The sequence below is a fragment of the Danaus plexippus genome, chromosome 26 (genome assembly GCF_018135715.1).
Source record: "Danaus plexippus chromosome 26, MEX_DaPlex, whole genome shotgun sequence".
NCBI lineage: Eukaryota > Metazoa > Arthropoda > Insecta > Lepidoptera > Nymphalidae > Danaus > Danaus plexippus.
The window spans coordinates 4,129,871-4,155,740 of record NC_083554.1 but is presented as its reverse complement, the minus strand read 5'-3'; the positions used below and the strand labels follow the sequence as shown (position 1 = coordinate 4,155,740).

The 25,870-nt window shown below is 33.8% G+C and overlaps 1 protein-coding gene across 2 annotated transcripts; it reads left to right on the top strand.

The window, feature by feature from the left end:
• The first annotated feature begins 348 nt into the window (after positions 1 to 348).
• Positions 349 to 25,618, top strand: LOC116774452 (protein mini spindles). Of its 2 annotated transcripts, none has more exons than XM_061524845.1 (37): positions 349 to 522; positions 1,488 to 1,708; positions 2,486 to 2,616; positions 2,957 to 3,201; positions 4,290 to 4,453; positions 5,083 to 5,321; positions 5,876 to 6,070; positions 9,227 to 9,407; positions 9,826 to 9,959; positions 10,410 to 10,539; positions 11,381 to 11,506; positions 11,811 to 12,018; positions 12,128 to 12,349; positions 12,429 to 12,666; positions 12,757 to 12,915; positions 13,332 to 13,551; positions 13,632 to 13,811; positions 14,066 to 14,235; positions 14,336 to 14,497; positions 14,690 to 14,807; positions 14,977 to 15,094; positions 15,164 to 15,401; positions 15,562 to 15,697; positions 16,238 to 16,428; positions 17,040 to 17,171; positions 17,705 to 17,787; positions 18,426 to 18,617; positions 19,353 to 19,467; positions 19,836 to 20,021; positions 20,653 to 20,840; positions 20,920 to 21,147; positions 21,560 to 21,683; positions 22,106 to 22,294; positions 22,842 to 22,995; positions 23,158 to 23,222; positions 23,297 to 23,428; positions 23,825 to 25,618. In XM_061524845.1, the coding sequence occupies exons 2-37, from the start codon at positions 1,507 to 1,509 to the stop codon at positions 23,918 to 23,920; spliced, it is 5,991 nt and encodes a 1,996-aa protein (XP_061380829.1). In that variant the 5' UTR covers positions 349 to 522; positions 1,488 to 1,506; the 3' UTR covers positions 23,921 to 25,618. The 2 variants fall into 2 exon arrangements, with proteins under 2 accessions (XP_061380829.1, XP_032523081.2); XM_032667190.2 differs by having other exon boundaries at positions 11,378 to 11,506.
• The last annotated feature ends 252 nt before the right edge of the window (positions 25,619 to 25,870 follow it).

Sequence of the window (25,870 nt, the reverse complement as noted above, 5' to 3'; positions counted from 1 at the left end):
AGTTTCGAGAAGTAAAAATACCTACAAAACTTCAAATTCAAAGTATTGTCATATTAGACTAAAGTATAATTATTTTTTTAATTCATATTTGAAGGTAACTTACACTATTTAGTATTTACCTCTTTGATTTGATAAATTATCGAAAAAACAATAAACTTACGTTCGCCTCTTGGCATCTATGAAATAAAACAGATTGCAAAAGCGAATATTTAAAACCTAACACATAATACACAAACCTAATTATTAAACACATAATAACTATAAATTTTATATTAATAAGTGACTAACAATTAAAAATGTAATAGATTATTTTTATATGGTAAGAGTTTATGGCAACAATTGCCTAACGTCCATTTTCTATCAATTTGTAAAACTTAAAAAAACGACGTCGAAAAAAAGAAATTCTTTTTGTCGGTTGAAAGCTAATTGTGGTTGGATAATGTGATTTTACTACTTTTATGTGTTTTAATTATAATTTATCGAGTATTAATATCCCGCAACATAAACAACATCAGCAAAACGGTAAGTTTATTATATTTGAGACATTTTCAATTTTGTTTGTATTGTAGAAAGTAACCGTTGTCGGGCGTCTGCTAAGTGTTGTGATCTAGTTTAATATTTCGTGTTATATTAGACACAGCTACGGTTAAATAGCCGGCAAAGTAATATAAATCAGTGCGTGAATTTAGCCAGGTGGCCATTTAATGCCAATGCACCATTTACTGGTTGAATCATCACTTCCGAAGTATTAAGTCTTTCTTGTATATTTCTAAAATTGTATTCTGCTAACTACGCATGTATAAGGTGCATTCAGCTATATTGGGTAAATATAGAAATTTAAGCTATAAAACGTTGCATTATTACCTTATCGTTAATATTACATTCACATTTGTTATTTGAAAAACCTTTATTGTTTATAAATAGAAGAATATAAATTAATAATATTGTTAATTCATACCAGTCGCATATTAACTGCAGTCCTTAACCTTGTAAGGGAGTATTTTTAAAGGTCATTCAGTGTGCATATTTAGTGATCAATTTTATTTTCATGGCTAACTTGAATCCTTATTTATATTAAACCTCTTTATTGTAAATAATTACATGTTTAAAGTTGCCAGTGCACTTTTATAGTGTACTCTCAACAACTTTTATTAAAGTCAGAAACTTTTATATTTTCAACACTTATTCATTGACCATAATAATTTTAAAACTTGAATAACCAGTTAAGTTCTTTTGTAACCTGTATATGAAGTTATATGATATGAATCATGTTTTACAGCAATTTTTTTTGAAAATAAGAAATATAAGAGCAATAAGTAATTATTTAGTATAAAATTTATTGTAAGGTTAAACTAAAAATAATGAAATATTTTGAAGTAGAAATGAAACTTATTAGGCATCTTACATTGTCTTAATTCATTATTTTTTTAGTAATGACAGTACCTTCATAAATATCATGTTAGGATCACTCCCATATTATATTTCAGGTAAGACTGACAATTCAATATGGAAGACGAGAATGAATACAAAAAGTTGCCGACTGAAGAGAAATGTGTGCATAAATTATGGAAAGCGAGAGTGACTGGTTATGAAGAGGCTATTAAGCTATTTAATCAAATAGATGATGAAAAGTCTCCGGAATGGAACAAGTACCTTGGACTTATAAAGAAATTTGTCACAGATAGCAATGTTGTTGCACAGGAAAAAGGTATTTAGTTTGTACCAAACAATATTTATAATGTAATTATCTTCTTTATGAATGTATATAATGCATATCATTGGCCACTGACATTAAGTATATGGGGTTTAATAACTTTCTTAACAATGATTGTATGTATGTACATATTTTACACATGTAAGAAGAAAGGACTAGTAAATATTCAATAGGACTTGTCCAGTCATTAATGTTCGGTTTTTAATACTTTTCTGTACAATAATTTGACTTTTATCTATATTCAATTGTCTTGTTGGCTAGTAAGTTTCTTGAGAGACGATAGCCAATTACTTATAAATTTCCTAGCTATCAGACTACAGGAAATGTTAATACTGTACACACTTAAAGTAAATTAAAATTAATTGAAAGACAATCTAAATAGTATTGAGCTTAGATATCATTTAATCATATCTAAGATTTTCACTTGTTTTATTTCATTATGATCTCGGTAGCTGTAAAGGAACTGAAACATTGGGATTATTTAGTTATAAAATAATTTTAAAAATAATGCATAGTTTAGTTAGATTTTTCACATATTTTTTCATTTATATACATATTAGTTTTTGAGAGATTAAGTTGTGTTAAATAAATTGCTTTCCATTCAAAATTAAAAAACTATTGATGAAAGAGTTTAAAATTTAATAACTTAATTATAGTACATGGATATTATTTTTATAATATATAAAATGTAAAGAAAATTAGGTTTATAAGATATTTCTAGATCAATTCATTTTGTGTTTATTGTATGTTTAAATATATTTTTAAATGCAGGCTTAGAAGCAGCTCTAGTATTTGTTGAGAACTGTGGTCATGCTGGAAAAACTACCGGAGAGGTGATGTCCGGGATAGTGACTAAATGCATTGCAGCACCTAAAACAAAGACCAAGGACCTCGCCTTACAAGTAAGACTGCTTAAATCTATAGCTAGGTGAAAAAATAGCTCTTGTTTTTCTTGACATGGGTTTTCCGTTTTCAAATCCCTAAAATTGGAATTTATGGTCTAGTTTTAAGTTTTTTTTTTTGATGGAAACCATCCCAGATAAGTGGACTATCAAAAAAAAATTTTACTTGATGGGACATTAGGTTTCTGAGATCATCTCGGTGGATGTATGACTCGAGTCGGCAGTGTAGCGTTCTGTTTGCTTCACTCAATAAACAATATAAACAAAAGATACAATCTTCTCCTATATATCATTAAAGTGGTTTGTCTAAATCTTTACAATATTAAAATATTTTTTTCAGATAACACTCATGTACATAGAAATTGAAAAACATGAGATAGTTGAGGAGGAACTCCTCAAAGGGATGGAACAAAAGAATCCTAAAGTGGTGGCCGCATGTATATCAGCACTGAATACAGCACTGAAACAGTTTGGCAACAAGGTGGTAGCTATCAAGCCTATGGTCAAAAAAATACCCATCCTGTTGGCGGACAGAGATAAGACTGTGAGGGATGAAATGAAGGCATTGGTTATAGAAATGCATAGGTATGTTCTATATATATATATACAACTAAATATTTAAAAACAATAATTTTAATTAAGTCCCTACTAAGTGGATACTTTTTTTTTAATTATATGTTTTTTGGACTTTGTGATTTTATACAACAACTTTCACGGGGATAGTGTGGGTGTGTATTGTTAAAGCTCATTAATAAATCTATATTTGGAAAGTAGGTTTAAGCAGAAGTTGTGGGATGTTATGGCTTAAACTGATCAGATATGCCTAGATATATATGTATAAATATATGCATGTTTTTGTGAGCGCGACGTGTTTCATACAAATGAAATAAAGAAAGTAATCTATCATTATTTAATTTAAAACCATGTTTGCGCTTGGGATACATATCTTTTGAATTTTATATCTTTGATATCTCCCCATGCAGAGAAGATGATGTCCTATGAAAAATTAATCTGGTCTTTATGTAAAATTTGGGCTTTCATATTTTGTATATAATCTTTACCTGTATTAAGATGAAGTAACTCTTTATGTAGTAAATGAAATTAATCTTACATTTATTTCATTAACTACATAAAGAGTAATCTTGCTGGATGTTGGTGTGTCTTGAATAACATTACACTGAAGTGGTTTCAATGTCATTTCGTCAGTATAAGGTTTTCGAGTTTAGTATTTCTGTCATGTTTCGTAGCTCGGTAGAGACACTTAGGAAACTTTATTAAAGCAAAAAAAAAAAAGACGAGTAATTGATACAGTATGAAACAGTTAATGGACTAGCTTGTCAGTAAATACTAGATGTTAACACCTCAAGGGGTATAGTCCTTAAAAGATCTTAGTATATGTGATAGGAAGATGTTATATACTGATTCAGTGAATCTCATACCTAATAATCATAAATAATCCTGTATGACGGAGTTATAGTGATCTGATAGTTCTCTCCCACACACGGGATGACCCCATATTAATAAAACATAAGCCTTTATTCACGCCTTATTTATAATTGTTCAACACAAAGTTATACAAAAGGTTCCTTAATCTAACAATTCTGACGAGTTAGTGACGCCAACAACCTGCTCTGTTTCCCCAATGACTCCATATAATGTTTATATATTTTTAGATGGATAGGAGCCGCTATCGAGCCGCACATAGCGTCCCTGCAGGCTGTAGTACAACAGGAACTAAGGGAATCCTTCGGGGGCGGAGGAGCAGCACATCCTACGAGGTTCCTGCGATCACAACAACATCGGCTGAGAGAGGTCCCCGCCGCGGACTATACCGACGGTAATACATTACATAACTACATATTGAAATACTCATGTGTGGAGTGCAGCTACAAAACATAGCAAAGACATTTCACAAAGATATGGGTACAGTTATTACCTTATGTCCCTTTTTGTTATATAGATTTAATTATTATTTATGCCAGTTGCATATCAACAGCATAATGAATCCACCAGCTCAGCTCATCTCGGTTCGCATGACCCCAGGCTCAACTCTGCTTCATTGATCTCATTTCATGTATAACTTCATCGAATGTGTATTACATCTTCGTAACCTTTGTATTTGAATCAGTGTATTCAGATGAGAACAAACAAAAAATCTCACTCTGCCTCAATGATGCAGCGGTATTTGTATCTCTGACCTCTTCTATACATTGTGTTTTTTTTTCATTCAATATATACAAATACATTTATCATATTTAATTAATTCCATCAAATACAACTATTCCTTTGTGCTTCATGTGACTGTTCCATCTTATAAATGCTCTTAATAATAAAAACAATCTATTGATTATGATTAGTAGAGAAATTAAAAAAAATTAATAGCCTTTGTATATGAGGATCAGGTGATTTATGTTTCATTACGGATAGATTTACTTGTGTGTGTATATATATATTACAAAACTTCAGGTCGAGCTGACGATGAAGATGCGGAAACTGGTGGCGGGGACTCCGCCGAAATGGATCCCTACGACCTCCTGGACCCCGTCGAGATTCTGTCCAAGCTACCCAAAGACTTCTACGATAAGCTGGAAGCGAAGAAATGGCAGGAGAGGAAGGAAGCTCTGGACGCACTGGACAATATACTGAAGACAGCCCCCAAACTGGAGCCCGGGGACTACGCTGATTTGGTCCGTGCGTTAAAAAAAGTGAGTTTCTTCCATCTAACTTGTTACGGACGCGCAACATATAAAAAAATGGACATCGCCTGGCGACATCGTTGTATGGACAAAATATATAACGAGTGACGCCGCTGACTCCGCGAACCGACACCGAGCCGTGTGAAGCAGCGACCACTCAAGCGATGGAATGGCATTGCTGTCCTAACATCGGCAACCAGGTAGTGTTAGGTGTAGGTTGTAAGTTTTAATGTGTAATTCTTAATATAATCTACACATAAGTAAGTTTCGTAGTTTTCCTGTTTGCTGCGAAACGAAAACAAAACCCTATATATTAACTGATACATACTGGTGTTTGAATACAATTGATACCCCTGTTTATATACTCTGATGCTCTGCGGGTTACAAATTTGAGTGTAAAAATTCAAGAATGGATTTATGTCATTGTTAATCGATTCTCAGTGTAGATTGTGTCATTAGAGCTTCAGTTTGTATGTACGGATTACGCAAACGAAAGCTTGAATTCATAATCACGATTAAAAATTGTACTATGGCATGTTTGATATATTATACATATGTCGCAGGTGATATCTAAGGACACTAACGTGATGCTAGTGGCGCTCGGCGGCCGGCTGCTGGGGATGGTGGCGAGCGGGCTCCGGAACAAGTTCTCGCCGTACGCGGTCGCCTGTGTGTCCGCTATACTCGAGAAGTTCAAGGAGAAGAAGACCAACGTCGTGAGCGCGCTGAGAGAAGCTATAGACGCTATATACCCATGCGTGAGTATGCTGTGTGTGGAGGCGATGGGATGGCACGTGAAAATATATAGATTGGTGCATAGAAGTCGAAATAAAGGAGTAGAGGGACATCTCTCAGCTCATCCGTATAGTGTGTGACGTAAAACATACTCGCAAGTTCATAATACTGTAGAAGTTTTGAAAATTATCACAAAAATGGCATATTTTTCCTGCTGTGTTCAAATTAATAGCATCTTTAAAAACATTTAAAATATTCGACCTAATTATTTGGCCGTACTGCCTGCTCCTTGTTCCTGAATCAAGCTCTATATATATCTTGTAAGACTTCACGTCATGGCTCTACCCGGGCATCTCAAAGGACGTCAGTGCTGGATCTGTACACTCTTAGGAAAAAAATAAAATAAACAACAGCTTTTAACCTACTTCCGCTCTAGTCGTGTGGGTGATATGCGATCATTATATATAAAAAAAACTTTAGCTCGTCTGTAAGTGTTTGATAATCGCTACATGAGCTCTCGATGATCTGCAAAACACGTGGGTATACACGGATTTGTGGCAAAGTCTGCACTTGAAGTTATCTAGGTATTAAGTATTAAGGTATTAAGTCAGAAAAACGTAAGCCTTAATAAAAAAATTACCATGACGTGGTTAGCTCTTGACAGCCCTTATATGTAACAGAAGTATACTTAAAACGCAAATGGGTTCCGCAGTGAAAATGTGCTTCTCCTCAGATATTGATATTTTAGTATTTCAGAGAAAAATAGATTCTATCCCTTTTGATTTAAGGTTTTTTTCGAAAGTGAAATTTCAGGCCGGGGTGCATAATTGACTAAAGGGGCACCTTTGATGCCTCTATGTATAAGACCTCTTACTGACAAAATTCTCAAGGTCACATCACATGAATACGATAAAGAAAAAACTCTATAAATAGTAACGCAACCCCCTACGACAAGTGCGAGTGTAATAGGTATTTTAATAAAAATAAGACGTTTATACAAAATTATTCTGAAAAGAATTAGAAATAAATGGATAGCCTAGCATTGAGATCTGTTTGTATTATTTAAGTTTGTGATAACCTTATTGTTTCGATATAAAAAAGCCTTATAAATCAATAATCTGTTAACAAACTAATAAAATATTTGATTGTAGGACATGGAAAGAATAATGTGACCAAGTACCCATTAATATACGAGATAGTAAAAATTAAAACTCGTGTTAGGGCTCGTCGGATGCTCTATTACAGCCCGTTAATTGATGGCACGTCTAAAAATATATTAGTACTTTATTTAACTTAAATTGTACGCAGTAAGTTATAAACAGTATCTACATAAGGCCATCTAACTCTCGACTCAATCCACACACACGTTTGTCAGTCTCATTTCTAGTTGAACTGAACGTGTGCTCGTTATTTTATCTCGTATGTTTTATATCAGTCATAAAATTACATTTGCATTAAATTTTATGTAATGAATATATTTCCTTCTAAATTGTTTGTCATCATACCGAACGTTTTAATGTAATTATCATAAATAAACACTTGGTAAGTAAAATCAGCAATACAAGATCTACAAACGTTAGGGGCCTCTCATCCCATTAGCTGAATCCCATTAGTTAAAATACCATAAAACCGACCTGAAGAGGCCTTCGAAACTATACATAGGCTTATGTACGCTACATGTCATGTTGAACAAAAATAACAATATTTACTATTTGATTGTTTGTATTCAATCAATACCAATACCACATTAAAAATATATTTTCCGGAGAACTAGTCTTCCTAGTTCCTACGATGGATTTTTTCGTCAATCGTTTTAGTTTATTTTGTAAAGTTGTAAATTTCGGGTTACTCGAGCGTCATGGGTTTTAAAGTTTGTTCCAAAAAGAAAAAATATTGGGTTTGAAAAAGCGTCCCAAAAAATTATTTCAAGTTTACTATTTTAGTCTGGAGAGAGCTTGTTATCATTTTCAAAAATGTGTAAAAATGAGACCATAAAAGTACTCGACCTCTTTAGTTATCAACAGTGTGTACGCGCTTTATATTTCCGATAACTATTGATTATTAACCTGAGGTTTAATTAATGGGGTTAATTCATGGGGGCCGTGACAAGCGGTTGAAAAACCAAACAAGTTATTCGAGCGCGTCAGACATTCAAACTGTATGTCAGCTAAACTCTAAAAGGTGTCCTATTAAAATGTCTGATGCTTTAGGCAACACAAACTCATAATAGATTTTTGTGTATGGAAAAATAAGGCAATTTTGAGATACTTCAAGGTCAATATAAGATATTAGCTCACCTGAATAACAATCTAACAATTATGTTGGAGGGATATCGCTAGCCTGTGCTCTAAAGGAAATTTAAAAACAAGTTATCCGCATTTAAGCATGGAAATTGTATGATTTATTAATATATAACTAAATATTTTTATTACCACAAACAGAAACACAAGTTAGTAATCATTAAAATTTAAATTACAAGGAGAGAATGAGGTAGTGGGGAATACATAGCTCAGCAGCCGTGCGCTTCATGTTATCTCCACGATTTTACAAACATCGACCCATGGAAATCTTTAGATTGGTTTTTCATTATTGTTATTGTGTTTCTTACAAAAAAAAAAATTAACAGCGCTCGAGTGTTTCGAGGTGTGACGTTTTTTTTACAACTTCGAGACTCGCTTATTTCTTACTATCACAATCCAAGTGTCAGATTATTGAAATATACTCTTAATCTGATGCGCACGAGTTTAGCTAAGCATCGATTTTTTTTACTAATCTGATCGGTCCCCCTCAACACACCGCACCATATAAAGGGTTCATACTCGGTAGAGGTATCTGAACGGAGTGATCCGATTGTCCCAATATATTTTCTGACAGGTCCGAGTCACTTCAAGAATCCTCTCTTGGACTCTCCTACTATAATTAGTGGGTTTAGCGTTGTCGTATCTTAAAACAGTAGCAAACTTTATCATCAATTCTTCATTATATATATTCTAATTTAAATTTTAAACCTCGCTTTATATCTCTTTTTCAAAGAATTAAACAAAAGCTAACATTAGAATTATATATATTTTTTTTCTTTATATTCATGTCCAATAAAGTTTTTAGTATATGTATTACATTGAATAGGTTTGGAGGACGCCAATACATTTCTAATGTAAATTTCTCTTTCACATCTTCAGACGAGTCTGGAAGCTATCATGGAAGATATGCTAGCAGCGTTCGATAATAAAAACCCTTCGATAAAGGCTGAGAGCGCTGTGTTCCTGGCGCGAGCTCTGTGTATCACACAGCCGGCGGCCTTCAATAAGAAACTCATTAAGGCTTATGTGGCTGGACTGTTGAAGTTACTGGAGAGCGCTGGTAATATTGATATTATTTATGTTTGGAGAAATAATACTGGTGGATGACATTATCTAAAAAATCTCTATTAATATAAATAGAACGCAACAAAGTAAGAGATTATATAAAATATAGGATTAGCGATGAAAATATCCTTAATGCTATTCAGTACTCGTTCGTTGCTATAATATGAATAGTAGTAGTAGTTTATAATAAATTTATATACGCTTTAATAATACAATTAATAAAACTGAATTATTACAAATATTTGGAAATCTCATGATTTATATAATCAATACAGTTTTTATAAGTACTTATAAGATGGACAGAATATTATATATATGAAAAAAAATAATTAAATGTCTTTTTTTAATAATTAAAAAAAAAACTTGTGCAACTTTTATATTTTGTCTATGACTTAAATGTTGCCTGTCAATAGATCCCGCAGTGAGAGACGCCGCAGCGGAAGCCCTGGGTACTGCGACAAAATTGGTTGGAGAGAAAAACATTGCTCCACATATTGGTAAACTAGACAACTTGAAAGAGCAGAAAATTAAAGAATTCGCGGAAAAGGTAAGGCTCAATATAATTCTAAATAATAAATTTAAAAGACATACACAAATACACCCCTTACCAAAAGTCTGCACCGTTAAACTTCGAGTTTTTCATTAATAATTTTTTCACATACGTATAGATTACAGATTTTTGTTAATTCAGATTGATACAAGTGTTTGAGTTCTGATTTCCTAAACATTATTGATGGTGTGCTGTACTTGGCATGCAACATTAGTTTAACGGTTTTGTCACAGCAGACGGTTAAGTGTTTAAGCTTTGTTAAGTTAATCATTATCAGCCTTTTAGCCTTAATTTGATGTCATAAACGACAGCATTTAACATTATTATATTCTAACACTTAGGATACATTAGTGTTAGTGGTTTAACTATACTGGAGACAAATACATCTAAATTGGTAGTTAGAGTAAGAATAATTGGTCGCTAATATGACTAATAACGTATTACCAGGCGGAGATTAAAATCAAAGTAGCCGCTCCCAAGAAGGAAGCTAAAGCTAAAGCTCCTCCGCCCAGCGGCAAGGGCGACGCCAAGGCTGGCTCCAGTCAACCCAAACCTGTCAAAAGACCAGCGTCCGGAAGTTAGTACCATGTAGAACCGTATATATATATATGTGTACATATATATATATATATATATATATATATATATGTGTACATATATATATATATATATATATATATATATATATATATGTGTACATATATATATATATATATATATATATATATATATGTATATATGTAAAACCAGTATGCTTACTCCCAGTTTGAATCGTCACACTACAAACAGCGTTAACAGTTTTCGATTATATCTTAGTACATTACAGTATTAATATGTTCTTGATTGAGAACGGAAAACGCTTCGTATGTAGTGTGTAGATGCGAACAGGTGCTAAGCACACTGGTTCGATAAAAAAATGTATATACATATAGTCATCACATTTCAAGTAATTTTTATGACGATAATTTTGAAAATGTCCCCTTCATACGTGATCATAATGGTCTCTGTGAAGATTTATGACTGATTGTACTAGAAGGATTATATTATTTCTCATATTAAAATTTTATACTCTTACTATATATTTTCAATTATAATAAATCTGAAGTTTTAATCAATCGATCCGATTAACCGATTGGGTAAAACATAACACCTCTTCACTATATCAGTAATGAATATCGCCAGAGATTGTACAAGTTGTATAAATTTTTAAATACTGAATTTTACCGATAGTATAGTAATAATATTTGTAAAGTAAGTTAAAAGAAGAAGCGATTCAAATAGCCTAATTATTTGATATTCAACCAGTTCAACAACTACATATGTAGTTTAAAAATTATAAATACAGATAATTAAATGACTGTCATGTTAAATTGGCAAAATGTTAATGATTTAACTGTTTTTTTAAATATTTATAGCAGCAAAGAAACCTACAGCCAAGAAGGCCCCAGCGCGAGGCCCTTCAAGTCCCCCAAGGGAGTTGGAACTGTCACCGGAAGAAGTAGACTCCCGGGCAGAACAGATCTTTACATCGGACGTTCTTACTGGTATTAAACTATTTTTTATATTTTTGTTATTATTAGAGTATTAACAAAACTATAGTTAATTAGTAATTCTTGACACTTACAATTAATGTTGATTACTAAATAATGGATCCATGGAGATCAATGACCTCTTTAAATCTTTTTTTAAAAATTTATTATGTATTTAAAGTGAACAATTATAAATATATATATATATATATATGTTTTGTGTCCATATGATGAATGTAAGTAGACATACTTAATGACTCGTATAATGTATTAAGTCTTCAAGAATGTAACGCTATAATATAATTCTTATAATTTTCAGGTTTAGGAGATGGCAACTGGAAGAGTCGTCTAACAGCCGTTCAGTCGTTCCATTCAACAGTCCAAGGTCTGACTACATCGGATGCGACAGCACAAGTCTTGTATAGAACACTGAACAAGAAACCAGGTCTCAAAGACACCAATGTTCAAGTCTTGAAAGCGAGATTGGAGGCCTGTAAATATATCACGGAAAACTTTCCCATATCTACGTAAGTTAATACATGAAATGCTTAAAAATATTAATTAAACTATTTGTACTGGAATAATGAGTTTTTTTTAATTAAAAATATAATTTTCTAACAATTACTCTTCATACAGAACCGCCGCTGACTTTGTTCTTCAAGATATCGTCACAAAGTTGGCTGAAACTTCCTGTTCCTCAGTTTCATCCGAGTGTCTGACATCGCTGGCTGAGAGTTGCGGTTTGGAACATGTACTCAATGAAGGGCTCACTTTCGCTATGGACTCGCAGAAGAACCCCAAAGTTCAAGCAGAAATGTTCAATTGGATGGCAGTAGCGATAAAGGAATTCGGTTTCACGTTAGTGATACTTCAAATGTTTCTGAACGTATCATATATGATTTTATTTAAATGAATTACAAATTCAATTGGTTTCCAGAATGAATGTCAAATCAATAATCGCACATTCGAAGAAAGCGTTGTCTGCGACGAATCCTAACGTCCGAACGTCTACCGTCAATTTCTTGGGAATACTGTCTTTATATGTGGGCCCGTCACTTATCAGTCATTTTGACAGCGAAAAGGCCGCTACCAAGCAACTGATAAGCTTGGAACTGGATAAATACGCCAACAGCACTCCGCCCACACCGACTAGACAATTGGGAACAGTGAGTAAGGTATGCATTACATGATAATTAATATAAAATATATTAATTTATTAACGTATATACATATGCATCGAAAATTTTAATTGTACTCCTTTGTAGTCGGCAAGTAAAGGTTCAATAGGAGACGATCTCGATGAAGCTTATGAAGATGCCGCAGACGAGGAACCGGCTGCTGTAGAAGATAATAGACCGAGGACAGATATAGCACCGCTTATCACTGACGCTCTGGTTGCCGAAATAGGAGATAAAAATTGGAAGGTAGATCTAATTGCATTATAATAACTAGCTATTACCCGCGACTCCGTCTGCGTGAAATAAAAAAGAAAAAACAAGGAAAAAAACTACTCACGCCTGTTAACGGTTTATTTCGGGATCCGGAAAAAGTAGCCTAAGTTACTCCTAATTACATCAGCTGTCTGACAAAAAACGTCCCGTCAAAATTGGTTCAGCCATTTCAGATATTAGCCGGAAGTCGGAAGAAATAGACGACAAAAATTAAAAATATATATATATTTTGGTGAACGTATCGTATGCATGTAGTAAAAAACGGTTATTTCAATATTACAAACAGACACTTAAATGTTATTTATATGTATAGATAGTAAATAATCTCTATGATTTAAACAAGAACCTGTTGAAAAATTAAATAAACAGCAATAATATGAACGTTTCAGGTTCGTAATGAAGGTTTGGATAAGGTGAAGGCAATCATCACAAACTCCTCACCGATCAAACCTTCGCTGGGTGAACTACCAGCGGCCCTGGTCGCTCGGCTTCTGGATTCTAACTCAAAACTAGCTCAAAGTGCTCTACAAATTTGTGAGCTGTTAGCGACGTCTATGGGCCCTAAATGCAAACAGCACGTGAGGACCTTTTTCCCGGCTTTCTTTCAAGGTTTGTTTACATTCATATATCAATTTCTCATCTTATATTGTATACGATACTCCTGTACCATGAAATCAATATTTTTCCAGCGTTTGGTGACAGCAAGCAATGGATTCGTACCTCAGCTGTGTCGTGTGTGGACGCGTGGTGCGGGGCGGCGGGCGCGGCGGTCGCCTTCGATGGTGAAATGGTTCTGGACGCTCTTAAAGCCGGTTCACCGGTACTGCGAGCTACGCTACTTACATGGCTAGCTGAAAAGCTACCTAATAGTAAGGAATATCTTTTCTATTATATTATTGGTAGTCACGATTATCGTCTCCTGCAGACGGGTGGTAAATTTTTAAAAATTTAATGGTTTTATTACATGAACTAAACGTTTTTCAAATATATTGCGTACAAAATATTATATATTACCAGAAAGTACGGAATCTTCCAAATTTATTTACGTAATTATATCCTAATTTTGGCCGCGTCTGTTCCGTTGAAGATTTTATGTTTATCGTATATATTAAATTATTTTCAGTTCCTCCGAAGTCGTTTCCTCGCGAGGAGTTGTCCCAGTGCGTGCCCATACTGTTCGCGTGTCTGGAGGATCGAGCGGCGGATGTAAGACGGGCGGCCGCTGACGCTGTGTTCCCCGTCATGTTGCACCTCGGATACGAAGCCATGCACAAACAGATGGACAAACTGAAGGTATAACTCAAAAACGACTAAGTCTTGAAACATGTAGTCGCTTTAAAATCCCTTCGACATATCCACTTATATTTCCTCAATCTAATTTTGAATTTCACAGCCGGGTTCCAAGACTGTAGTGCAAGCGGCGCTGGACAAGGCCCGTCCGAATTTGCCGGTCCAACCTTTACCAGCTAAGAACAAAAAAGACGAACCCAAGGGTGTTAAGACGGGAGGCGCTCTGAAGAAGGAGGGAGATAAAAAGGGAACAATGACGAAGAAGGTACATTGACTTAATTTGAAAACTATCTAGTAATTAACATTAGTTTTTGGGGTGAATTTAATATGATTCATAAAAATTAAATTAGCATATTTCTTGCAACAACTTTATTGTTGTAAATATAAATATTGTATACTTCATTGTTTTTATTCATTAATCTATATATTATAATTTTAGTATTATTTTATAAACCAGGTAGTTAAACCGGCTTCGGCCTCGAGTCGCGGCAAAAAGGAAGACGAAGATTGCACTCCCCTGCTACCCAACAACAACGCTAAGAACCAGCGCATTATTGACGATCAGAAACTAAAAGGTGCCGTCACAGAGTTTATTAAGTCAAAGTAACTAAAAGATCTTTCAAACAAGTTCCCATATGTATGAAGATGACATGCCGTGCAATAGATTTACGAGAGAGGGACAGAGATATATAGATATCTCTCTTATATCTCAAACTATTTAAACATTTTTCTCATATATTTCAGTATTGAAATGGAACTTCACAACACCTCGCGAGGAATTCTTTGAATTGCTCAAAGAACAAATGAACAGCGCTGGTCTTAACAAACAACTCGTCGCTAATATGTTTCACAGCGACTTCCGGTGAGTTGATAAAGAAAAATTAACAAAATACACTTTATTCTCTTGATATTAAATTTAATTTTTTTTCAGTTATCACTTGAAAGCTATCGAAGCGTTATCAGAAGACCTCCACGAGAACGGAACAGCGTTGATGGCGAACCTGGACCTCGTATTAAAATGGCTGACCCTGAGATTCTTTGACACCAACCCTTCAGTCATACTAAAGGGCTTGGAATATTTGAATATCGTGTTCCAGTATTTAATTGACAGTGACTATACTATGGCTGAATATGAAGCTAATTGCTTTATACCGTACTTAGTGCTGAAGGTAATTAATTATTGATCAGTTTTCAACAATAAATCGATTAGTTCTCCAACGAATCATTAACTGACTGGAGTTAAATTAACTTACTACATTAAGTAGTGTTACTTCAATATATTATGAAATGTGTTAGTATGCACTTGCTAATGTATTTCTTACATCCCAGGTCGGAGACCCGAAAGACACTGTACGAAATGGTGTAAAGGCTTTATTCAAGCAAATAGGAGTCGTGTATTCAGTCACTAAACTGTTCGGATACTTGATGGAAGGTCTGAAGTCCAAGAACGCCAGGCAGAGGGCTGGTTAGTAAAGTCATGACTATGGTTGTTGTCGTATTTGAATTAAGGTGACTAAAAAAAATTACATTGATGTTTATACATTCAAAATCAGGACAGAACAGCAGGTTTAATGGGGTCTAAGACTCGAAAGTATTTATTTAAATGAAAATAATATTTTTCGGATTAAAAGATGAGTGTGCCAGACGAGATCACGGATGCTGTAAAATAACCGAAACGTCGGGAGTATGTAGTTATTAAAATAAGATACGCGTAGTAATCCGAAAAATATTAGTTCCATTTAAAAGCAGGTTTACTGATATAGGCTCATTGACGTAGTGATGTTTTAGTGTCTCATGCAACTTGAAGGAGTTCCATGTGATTTTGTTGTATTTCTATCAAAAAATTAATGTAGTTTATTATTTGTGTATTTTTTTCCATATATTATGTATTTGCGATTGCGTAATTATTGAGATTTTCCTTTAGTGGTAAGAACATTAAACATGAAATAAAATATTGAATTGAATGTTCTCACCGGGGAATGAAGTCGAATGACGTTAATTTCAGAATGTCTGGAGTGCATTAACCATCTCCTGGAGACCTACGGTTCAACGGTGATGTCGGGAGGCGGCGCGGCTCTTAAAGAACTGGCGCGTCTCATAGGGGACCGGGATAATGCTGTGCGGTCAGCCGCCTTGAACTGTGTGGCCACGGCGTACTTCCTGGACGGGGAGAGAGTTTATAAGATGATCGGACAGGTGCGAGGGATAGATTAGATAAAATAATAGTACATAGCACGTAATTTGGCAAGATTTCGGCGTAGTGGGGATACATTTGCGCTTGTACACTCAGTGCAACAAAAAGTGGTTACTTTTGATGCTTTTCAATAAAAAAAAAACTAGTAACAGTAATAAAAATGATGTGTTGAATGTATCTGTTACTCGCCGGGTAATATAACAGTCAATGAATCGCATAAATTTTTAACAGTGTATATAATATTTTTTTGAAATGATTCTTGCTAACAAGGAACGCTTCTCAAAGTCTGGCGTGCTGATGTCTCTCACTATAACACTAGTGTTAATATAATGTAACAGAAATGACGAGCTTGATTGGCTGCTTGTATATTTAAGTCTGCTCACGTAAATATTGTAATGATAATAATAAATACATTATTGAAATGTCAATTTTGACTTTATCAATCGACTCTCTCTCAATATTATCGGTAGAAAACTAAATATATCATATCTTTCGTTTCGCCTCCTCATCGTTTGTTTCTCAATCATTTTTGTTGTTCCAAAGTTGTATTGAAACATGTAATGGCGATTTTATGTAATTTCCTGTGTGTAATGTATAAGGTATCGTGTTTCAGATATCTGATAAAGATCTCTCGCTACTTGAGGAGCGCATCAAGCGAGCTGGGAAGACTCGAACAGCGGAGGAGCGTCGGGCCGGGCTGGTGCCGCTATCAGCTGGTGGCAGACCTCTCATGCACGCCGTTGAGGTACACAGACAAACATACATATATTTAACAGACTATAAATATGTATTTGAAATATATATTAGATATTATTAATACTTTTTGGCAGTGTTGTACTAGTATTTAGGTAATGGAGTAAGACGAGAAGGAAAATTTCTTAAAGTATCAATAGTCTTAGTTACTCCCTTTATATTGGATACGTTCGGGTTATATGGAATGGATATGTAAAATTTTCTTTGAAAAGTCCTTCGTGTTTTATTTATAATATATATACATAATATAAAATTTATGTCATACATATAAAAAACCTACAACAAGAATACTCTGTGTATACTTTAGTAATATTAATAAACTTATTAATTTTTACTTCAAGCGATGTCAATCTAAATATCAAATACAGAATTATCATAATTTGATATCTTTCCATTATCATTATCATGTCATTAATGTTTTATTGATAGTTTGTTAGATATGTTAACATAATGTGGTTACATAAATCGTATTGAAATTACGTATCAAAAAAGTTGTTTAAAATATATACTTAATTGTATCAACAGCAAGAACCAGAACCACCACAAGAAGAACCCGCCCAGGAATATGAGGAAGAGGAAATTGAAGAGCAACCAGTTATAGTTCAACCGTTAGTACTTTATTTATTATATATTATATTAATTACTAATAGGTTTGTTCAGTTAATTTTGTTTACTGTTACGTTCAAATTTAATCGAGTTTGCATTGAAAGAGCTCGACTTTTTTTTTTTACATATAAAGATATGCCGAAAATATTCCTATATGTATATTAATGAATTTGATATAATATTTAAAACGACCTCATATAGCTATACATTTACTAATAAAATGGTAGTGTCTGTCTATAGTTACAAATTAACAGCTTTACATGAAACATATGAAAAGTATATATTTACGTCACAATCACAATTTTTAAAAGTTTTGTCTGTGTTTGTTTTGTACTGGCTAATTTCTGGAACGGCTGGACCGATTTCGACGGGAATTTCGCTGGCAGGTAGGTAATGTCAAAGAGTAATATTGACTGCATTTGAACTGACTTCAAAAAATGTAGGTTAAGCTTGATTTTTGTTAGTCTATTAGTCCTTCAATTAAACCGAAGGCAAGAGCTGGTTATTAGATAAGAAATAGATAAGAAATTTTAGGTAAAAAAATAATTTTTATTCTAATACAATCTGGGTCATGGGCCCAATATATGGATATTCTAAGAATTAAAAAAATAGTTATTAATGATTTTATTTGATTATTCAGGCCGGTGAGAGCAATGACAGAGCCGAAAGTAATAACGGGACCCTTCAGACTCGACCCTGACCTGATCGCCAAGCTTGATGCAGCTGTTCCAGTAGTCCGGAAGCCAGATTTACCCGAGTTGGACTTGAAGTTCCTAGACGAACCGATACCCGTGTCCACTGTCAGGAATGTCAGTGCGCCGGTCAGGCCGAGGCATGTGTTACTATATTTACATTTAATTCGTTTGATATAAAAATATTTTATGGATTTTTTTTTTAAATTTATTTATGGGAAAACTTTCAGTAAGCTTACAATAAATTGTTTCGGTAGGGAAAAACAATTTGCCAGAACAGTTTCCACAGCTATTTTGACATGGAGTGTAGTATAACTTAGATTAGAAAAAAAATGCAAACAAAACAAATATAGCAAGAACATTAACCACAAGGAGCATCAGACATATAATTTACTGCAATAATCATTTATAAAGAAAACAAATATATATATATATACTAATAATAAAAAAAAAGTACATCTGAATCTTATTACATTATTCTAGAATTGTTCTTTAAACTTACAAATAAAATTAAAGATTCAGATAAAAAATTTCATTGTTCTTATAAAAATGATTATAATTATCACTGGATCCGACGAGAGAACTATTTTTTGACCAAAAGATCTATGAATCTAGATGACAGTTCTCAATTAATATACAGGAAGTAGATTGTAGGCAGATGAAACAAGGTCCATGGCAAACGTTTTGTTTGCTACTTAGTGTATAACACTGTCTTACTGAAGGTTGTTTGAAATCATTTCACTGAGATAATTTTCGACTTGTAATTATAGTTACATGAACTTACTATATTTAATAGCTATGTCGAGCTTATTTTTTGCTTCCTTTTAATAGATTTTTGTACATATGTATATGATACTATTATATTTTTTCCACAGTATGTCCACACTATCCCCGTCCAGACCCACTCCTCACCTGGTGCCTCACAAGCCAGCCCTCGATGACACTCAGCTGGCCGACACCATACATTCTATATCGAGTCCGGATCTCAACGTGAGTTTCAATATTATTTATAAAACAAGATAAACTTGTATACAATAACAACAACTATGTCAATGAAAATGTTATTTATATTAAAGACAAGTAAATACAAAAACTTAACAAATTGTACACTAAAACCTTCCTCGAGAATTAAGTTTTCGAGTTGTGATATTTGTTTGATAATCGGTGCAGTAGTTTTTCCGTTTATCCCGTCCCTATACAGACTGCCGCCGTCATGCTATAGTGTCTGCAAAGAGTGTGCATAAATAAAATATTTACACCACTTCATCTCAGAAATCTATACAGAAGTTGTAGCGAAAGTTGTATCTATTACATATAAACGTCATCTCATATAATTGTAATACCGTATACGTTGCCAGGCGGCTATCAGAGCCCTATCTCTGATCTCTGGTACACTGGAATCTGGTCGCGGGGCTGCGGTCGCGTCCCACGAGGCACGGCTCATATCAGCAGTGTCCGCACAACTACGACGACTAAGAATGACGCCCGGACCCGCCCAACATACTCTGCAGGCGTATAAATGTTTGGCACAGTCATTGTCAACTGTGAGTATACCGAACGAGATGAACTGAACTCTTAGTATAAGCTTTCATCGTAACACTATATAAACAGCGTTTTTAATGGTATATTGGAAAAACTGAATATATGGTTTAATTTTACAAACTTGTGGTAATAGTGTGGAACTTAGTCACTTGCTATATTGGTATTAATGAGGGACTTCAAGACGATACATTTATGTATCGACAGTATGATAAACTGGTATGATAATATCTGTGTTAGTTTGATATAAATTCTGCTAAGTAGACTTATAAAAATATTACTAAGATTTTCGGATATTGTATTTTCAAAATTTCGTTAGAGATCTCATCCGCCCGTCGTCACGGTTGCTGTATGTATAGGAACCGGAGGTCGGGAGTATGTAGTTCAAAATAGTAGTAAACGCGTAGTATCTGAAAAACTTAGTTTCATTCAAATGAATACTCGCGAAAATCTGAGGTATCTATATTTATACGTATGTTTAATTCTCAAATATGTAGTGAGGTTGCTGTTGAAATAGTGTAACCAAAAAATATCAGTTGATATTTTGAATGTACACACAACTCATAACATAAAACCAAAAACAAGACAAGTAATATATTTTTTAATATGTTAAAAATAATACATTTTTCCTTTTAGTTCTACGAGACAGCCGGTTGCGGTAGACAAGTGGGTGAAGCAGCACTAAGGTCTCTGCTGGGCGAGTTACTGCTGGTGCTTGGAGCGTCACCCGCCACGCCCACAACGGAAGCCGAACGCATCGTCAGAATACTCAATAACGTTTGCGTTAGAGTTCTAGAACACTCACCACGCACAGCTTTGTTATGGTGTGTACACACTCACACTTACAAAACACAAATTTCTCACAAATGTATATATTTTAATGAGTTTTAATATATTTTACAGTGCAATCATATCACTTCTACACGACTCGATAGTCGAATCCGACCCGGCCTATCCCAGATATCAAGATCTATTGCTGAAATGTTTCTGGAAAACGTTGAAGATGATACCGACGTGGGATGTGACCTCCATTGATTATGACGCTGTGTTATTCAAGATACATCTCTTCTACAAGGCCTATCCTAACAGCTACTGGAAGAAGAATCCAGAAATAAGCGACACTCCTTATAGGTAACGAGAAAAACTCGTGTGAATAAGATGGTAGTTCTCGTATATATTCCCGCGATTTATCATACTACACTTGTTTACAAACAATTGTCATATCGCCTGTCCGTGATCGGGTAGCGTTTAAAATAACGAAAATACGGGTAAAATGTTACAAAATAAAAAATGTAATATGACCAAAAAACATTATTAAAATGAAGAAAGTTGTAAATTTAATATCACAATAATGTATAAATGTTTAGTCATTACTACTTTTTGAGCAGTTTTAACTCACTTTTATAAAGATACATACATATGTATATATATTGTTATATCAAAAACTGTAAAAAGTTAAATTTTTATAAGCATGTTTCACAAATGCTAGATTGCATTATAATGATATTTTATGATTGTAATTTGTTTTTGTTTATCTTTCCAGAACCGTCAAGACTCTAGTCCACACCTTAGTCAAAATGAAGGGAGCGTCCATAACCAACCACCTCACACAGATACCTGACGTCAATGAATCAGATCTCTATCCTTATTTACATAAAGTACTCAAGGTAAGACATTACTTAAATATACTATAAATATATTGCTTAGACGGTGGAGGTGAGCGATACACGCGCGTTAGATAGGGGCCCCTTAGACATAAACCTGCTCCTCTTCCTGCAACGCGATGGACCCAGCACCTGCACGGTGAATCCATGGAATGATGAGAAGTTTCGTCTCATTAAATAATCAGACTAAAATAATACTAAATTAATGTTACTTAATTGACATACAACTATTTTAAGTACCTAAGTTTAGATTTCTTTTTATATATGACATAAGAAATAAAAATACCCAAAGCAGATACATTTACGAAATATGTTATAATTCTAATTCATTTCTAAATGTCATCAATGACAATTTTAACTAAAATTTTTTTACAATGAAGGACATTTTTTTTTTATTTTCTCTAAAAATATTGTTTTGCTCACAGCAACTTAAGCTAGACGAGCGTAAAGAGCCAGAGGTGGTGAACAACGGTGTGCCGCCGAGCTCTATGAACACGTCGCTCCAAGCCGGCCGGCTGCCGCGAGGAGTGCACGATGAGTTGGCCGCCATACTCAAGAGGATCGGCTCCAAAGAACATAACAGGGAGGCGCTGTCGCAGCTGTATGATCTGCGGGTGAGATATTCTACTGACCGAGTCCGCATGTTTATTGAACATAACAAAAAAACAATATTAAGAAATAGATTAACTCATAATGTTAAAAACATGAAGGTAGATCACATTTGTCATAGTTTCTACTAAAATATGCTTTGTTAATCTTCTTTAAAGTAACCGGGACAAATATAAATTTTAAACATATGCAGACTCTGGGTCAGTCTGCTATGAATATGAAACTTATCATCAGAATTTATGACATAATTATTCCTTAATTTTATACATTATACGTAAGTAAATAGACTATGTTACAGAAATGATTGAATATAGACAAAAAATAGATGGCTGTATGACAAATCCTCACACGCTCTCCTTTTAGAATATTTAGTAATATCCCCAGGAATTATCTGAAGATAATATTATTATTGACAAAACGGATAAAAATATAAAATCCTCTATATGTCGTCAACAAAATTAAATATTACGATTTCCATATTAAGAAACGTGAATAAGATGTTCCTTCTATTCTATGTAACATATGTTTGTGTTATTGATTTGTCACATACAGGAACGTCACCCTGAGGTCGACATCTGGACTTTCATGCAAGGATCGTCCTTCTACTTCCGAAATTACGTGGAAAGAGGTCTCAGAGAAGTGGCCGATCAGAGGAAGATGGCTTCAGTTTCCATATACAAGAGCGACTTTAAAACTGATAATATTGGTAAGCGTGGTTCAATCTTAGGTATATAGTTATTACTTATAAACAAGCTAAAGACTAAGCATGGCAGAAAGCATATCTTGGCTGGAGAAAATAATAGAGCGAACGACAGTAAAACTTATATAATACGCTTGATCTTAATGTATCTTACTATATTTTTTACAGACATAAGTAATGAAAACGACGAGAAAACTCACGTTATATTTTTGGAACGATTAAGAGCACTGCAGGTATACACTATTAAATAAATTCTTTTATTTTCTTATACGGATTTTTCGCTTTATACAACACGGTATGTTTATAGGCTAAAGCTGGCATAAAAACGGAGTCGAACCCCTCGTCACAGCCGCGCACGCCGAGCGACAACCGCGCGCTCGCAGATTCTATAACGGAGAACAGTTTGCCCAGAACACACAGCCTCGACCCGCAACTGGAGGTACATGATGATAAATAATAATAAAACATGATTCACACAAAATAAAAACATATCATTAAACAGTTTTTTAAAAAATGTGTTATATCATTATGCATAAAACTTCTTTTCGTGATAAACGCCGTAAAACGAATTCTCTTAATAATGCCGTACGACAACAATAAGTCCGCTATAAATATTTTTATATAACATTATTCAGTAAGCATAAATTTTAAAAAAAATCTCTATGTTGCCTAAAAATTATAATTAATAAAATTATTGCACATCATTAAACTGTTACTAGCTAAAAAACCAGACAAACGCATTTAGTAAATATTTCATTTTATTATAAACTTTCTTATAACCAAAATTAATAGCGGATGGCAGTAGTTTATTTTTATATGATAATAATTGTTTCAGCTTCACACAACGCAGCAAGTCTCCATAAAGAACGAAGCGGCCGTGGACGCACTCCGTCTCAAACTTCAGCAAATCAAGAGCTCGTCGAAGAGATAAATGAAATCATGAAAATTAAATCATCTTTATTTACCGTGTGCCTAGGACTTTGGTTTCCAACGTTCCAAAGTTTTTCCATCATAAATCTTCCTGGCAAAGGTTTTCATATAAAAAACTAAGGAACGTTCGGTTTTCGAGTCGAAAATGTTAATTCATAAGGCACAGTTCTCATTCACTACACACTTTTCCCTGTGATGCGACGCCCCGTGCGCTAATCGTACTTTAGTTTAAAATCTGTAGTAGTAATTCGGTTCGTTAGTCGCTGCAGCCCCTTGCTTTGAATGACATGACAATAGTTATAAACAGTATATTGCAGGGTAAATTGTTTTCGATTAGTGAGGGGCTAGGATCCGACGTCCTCGGAGCGAGCTCTTGCCAGGAATTGGATTAAAATATTAGATATTGTGTGTACTTGCAAGTGTTGTTGATTGTTGAAGCGAACGATATGCACGTTTGAAATACTCGACTTGAAATTTGAAGCCCCACTATTTGTAAAAAAAAAAATGTTTATTTTTGTTGCGTGTAACAATAAACTAACTTTCCGTCTCTTAGCAGCCAGTAATTAACAGAAAATATAACGAAAAAAAATATTTTAATAAGCTATGTATGATGTAACTTCCTAGCAAATGATAGAAAATATGCAAAAAAAAAAGTATTCAATTATCCAGTGACATGTTGATTGCTTTACGAGATCAATGTAGTCTTCATTGTAATGAAAACTACGAATTGATGTGTAATCCCATTGTTTTCTGTTATATTTTAGTTTTAATGTTTTTGTATATGAAGCTCAAGATTGCAATTGAAAACTACTCACTACATGTACTCATACTGATATCGTCTCGAAATTTAAAGTTGCAATCTTGAGTTCTATATTTGAAATGTATTGTCTATTGATTGATTGATTTGATTAATGAGTTTTAAGACTGTTAGGCTTGAAAGGAGTATTCAATTTTGTGTTGTGTTTTGCAGTCATCCACTAAGTTTGTTTATAAACTTTTTATAGCTGCGATGAGGCCACATTGTTATTATTACTAACACCTATTCCTACATCATTAACCAACAAAATTGTAATTACATTCCCAAATAATTGGAATTTTATGTACCTTTTTCAATTTACCTTATTTTAATTGACATTTTTATTTAATTTTTATATGCTCATATGCACAGCTTTGTTGACTGTCACCTGTCGAAGTTCCTACTACAAACTATTAATTAAACTACGTTAATGTTTCCGTTATAATAAATTTCTGAACAGTGGATGATTAAAAAGTTAATTGTTGCAAAACTGTCAGTTGTCAAAGTTATGTGTACGGGCAGTTTATAAAACGACTGATTTATCGTTCTCCATTTTACACTCGCACTATATTATGACTCAATATTCACACTGATGTTATATTTCTTTATCGATTGTTACATATTGTTGACGGATTCTTGAATGTTAAAAAAAAAGACGGAAACGTGTCGAGTCTATGAATGTAAAACTATTTACTTTTTTTTAATACTTATTTCATTTTGTTTTCCTTTCTACCCTATAAAATATAACATTCGGAATTAATACAGAATTAAAGAATTTTACTTAGGTCTAGTGTTATTGTTTCTTTAGTACTGCTTTTTTATGATACTTGACTACATTTGAGCATTTATTTATTTTAATGTATTAAATCATGATGTAATATTGATAAATAAATTCATACTACACTTAGTTCTCTCATTTATATAAACCTTGATACAATATAATATTTAAAAAAAAACCGAAACCCTGAAACTAAATAAGTCAACGAATTTGATGATCCTGGGGTAGCCTGCAATATTGTAAAAGTAAAATATATTGAATTTCTATCAACCAAAATTTTATTAAAATGAAATAAAAAGGAAGTGCTTTATTTGAACGTCGCTTTTTGATTGTGTGTGCAGTGTAGGTAGGAAGCTGCCATGATATATTTTGAATCG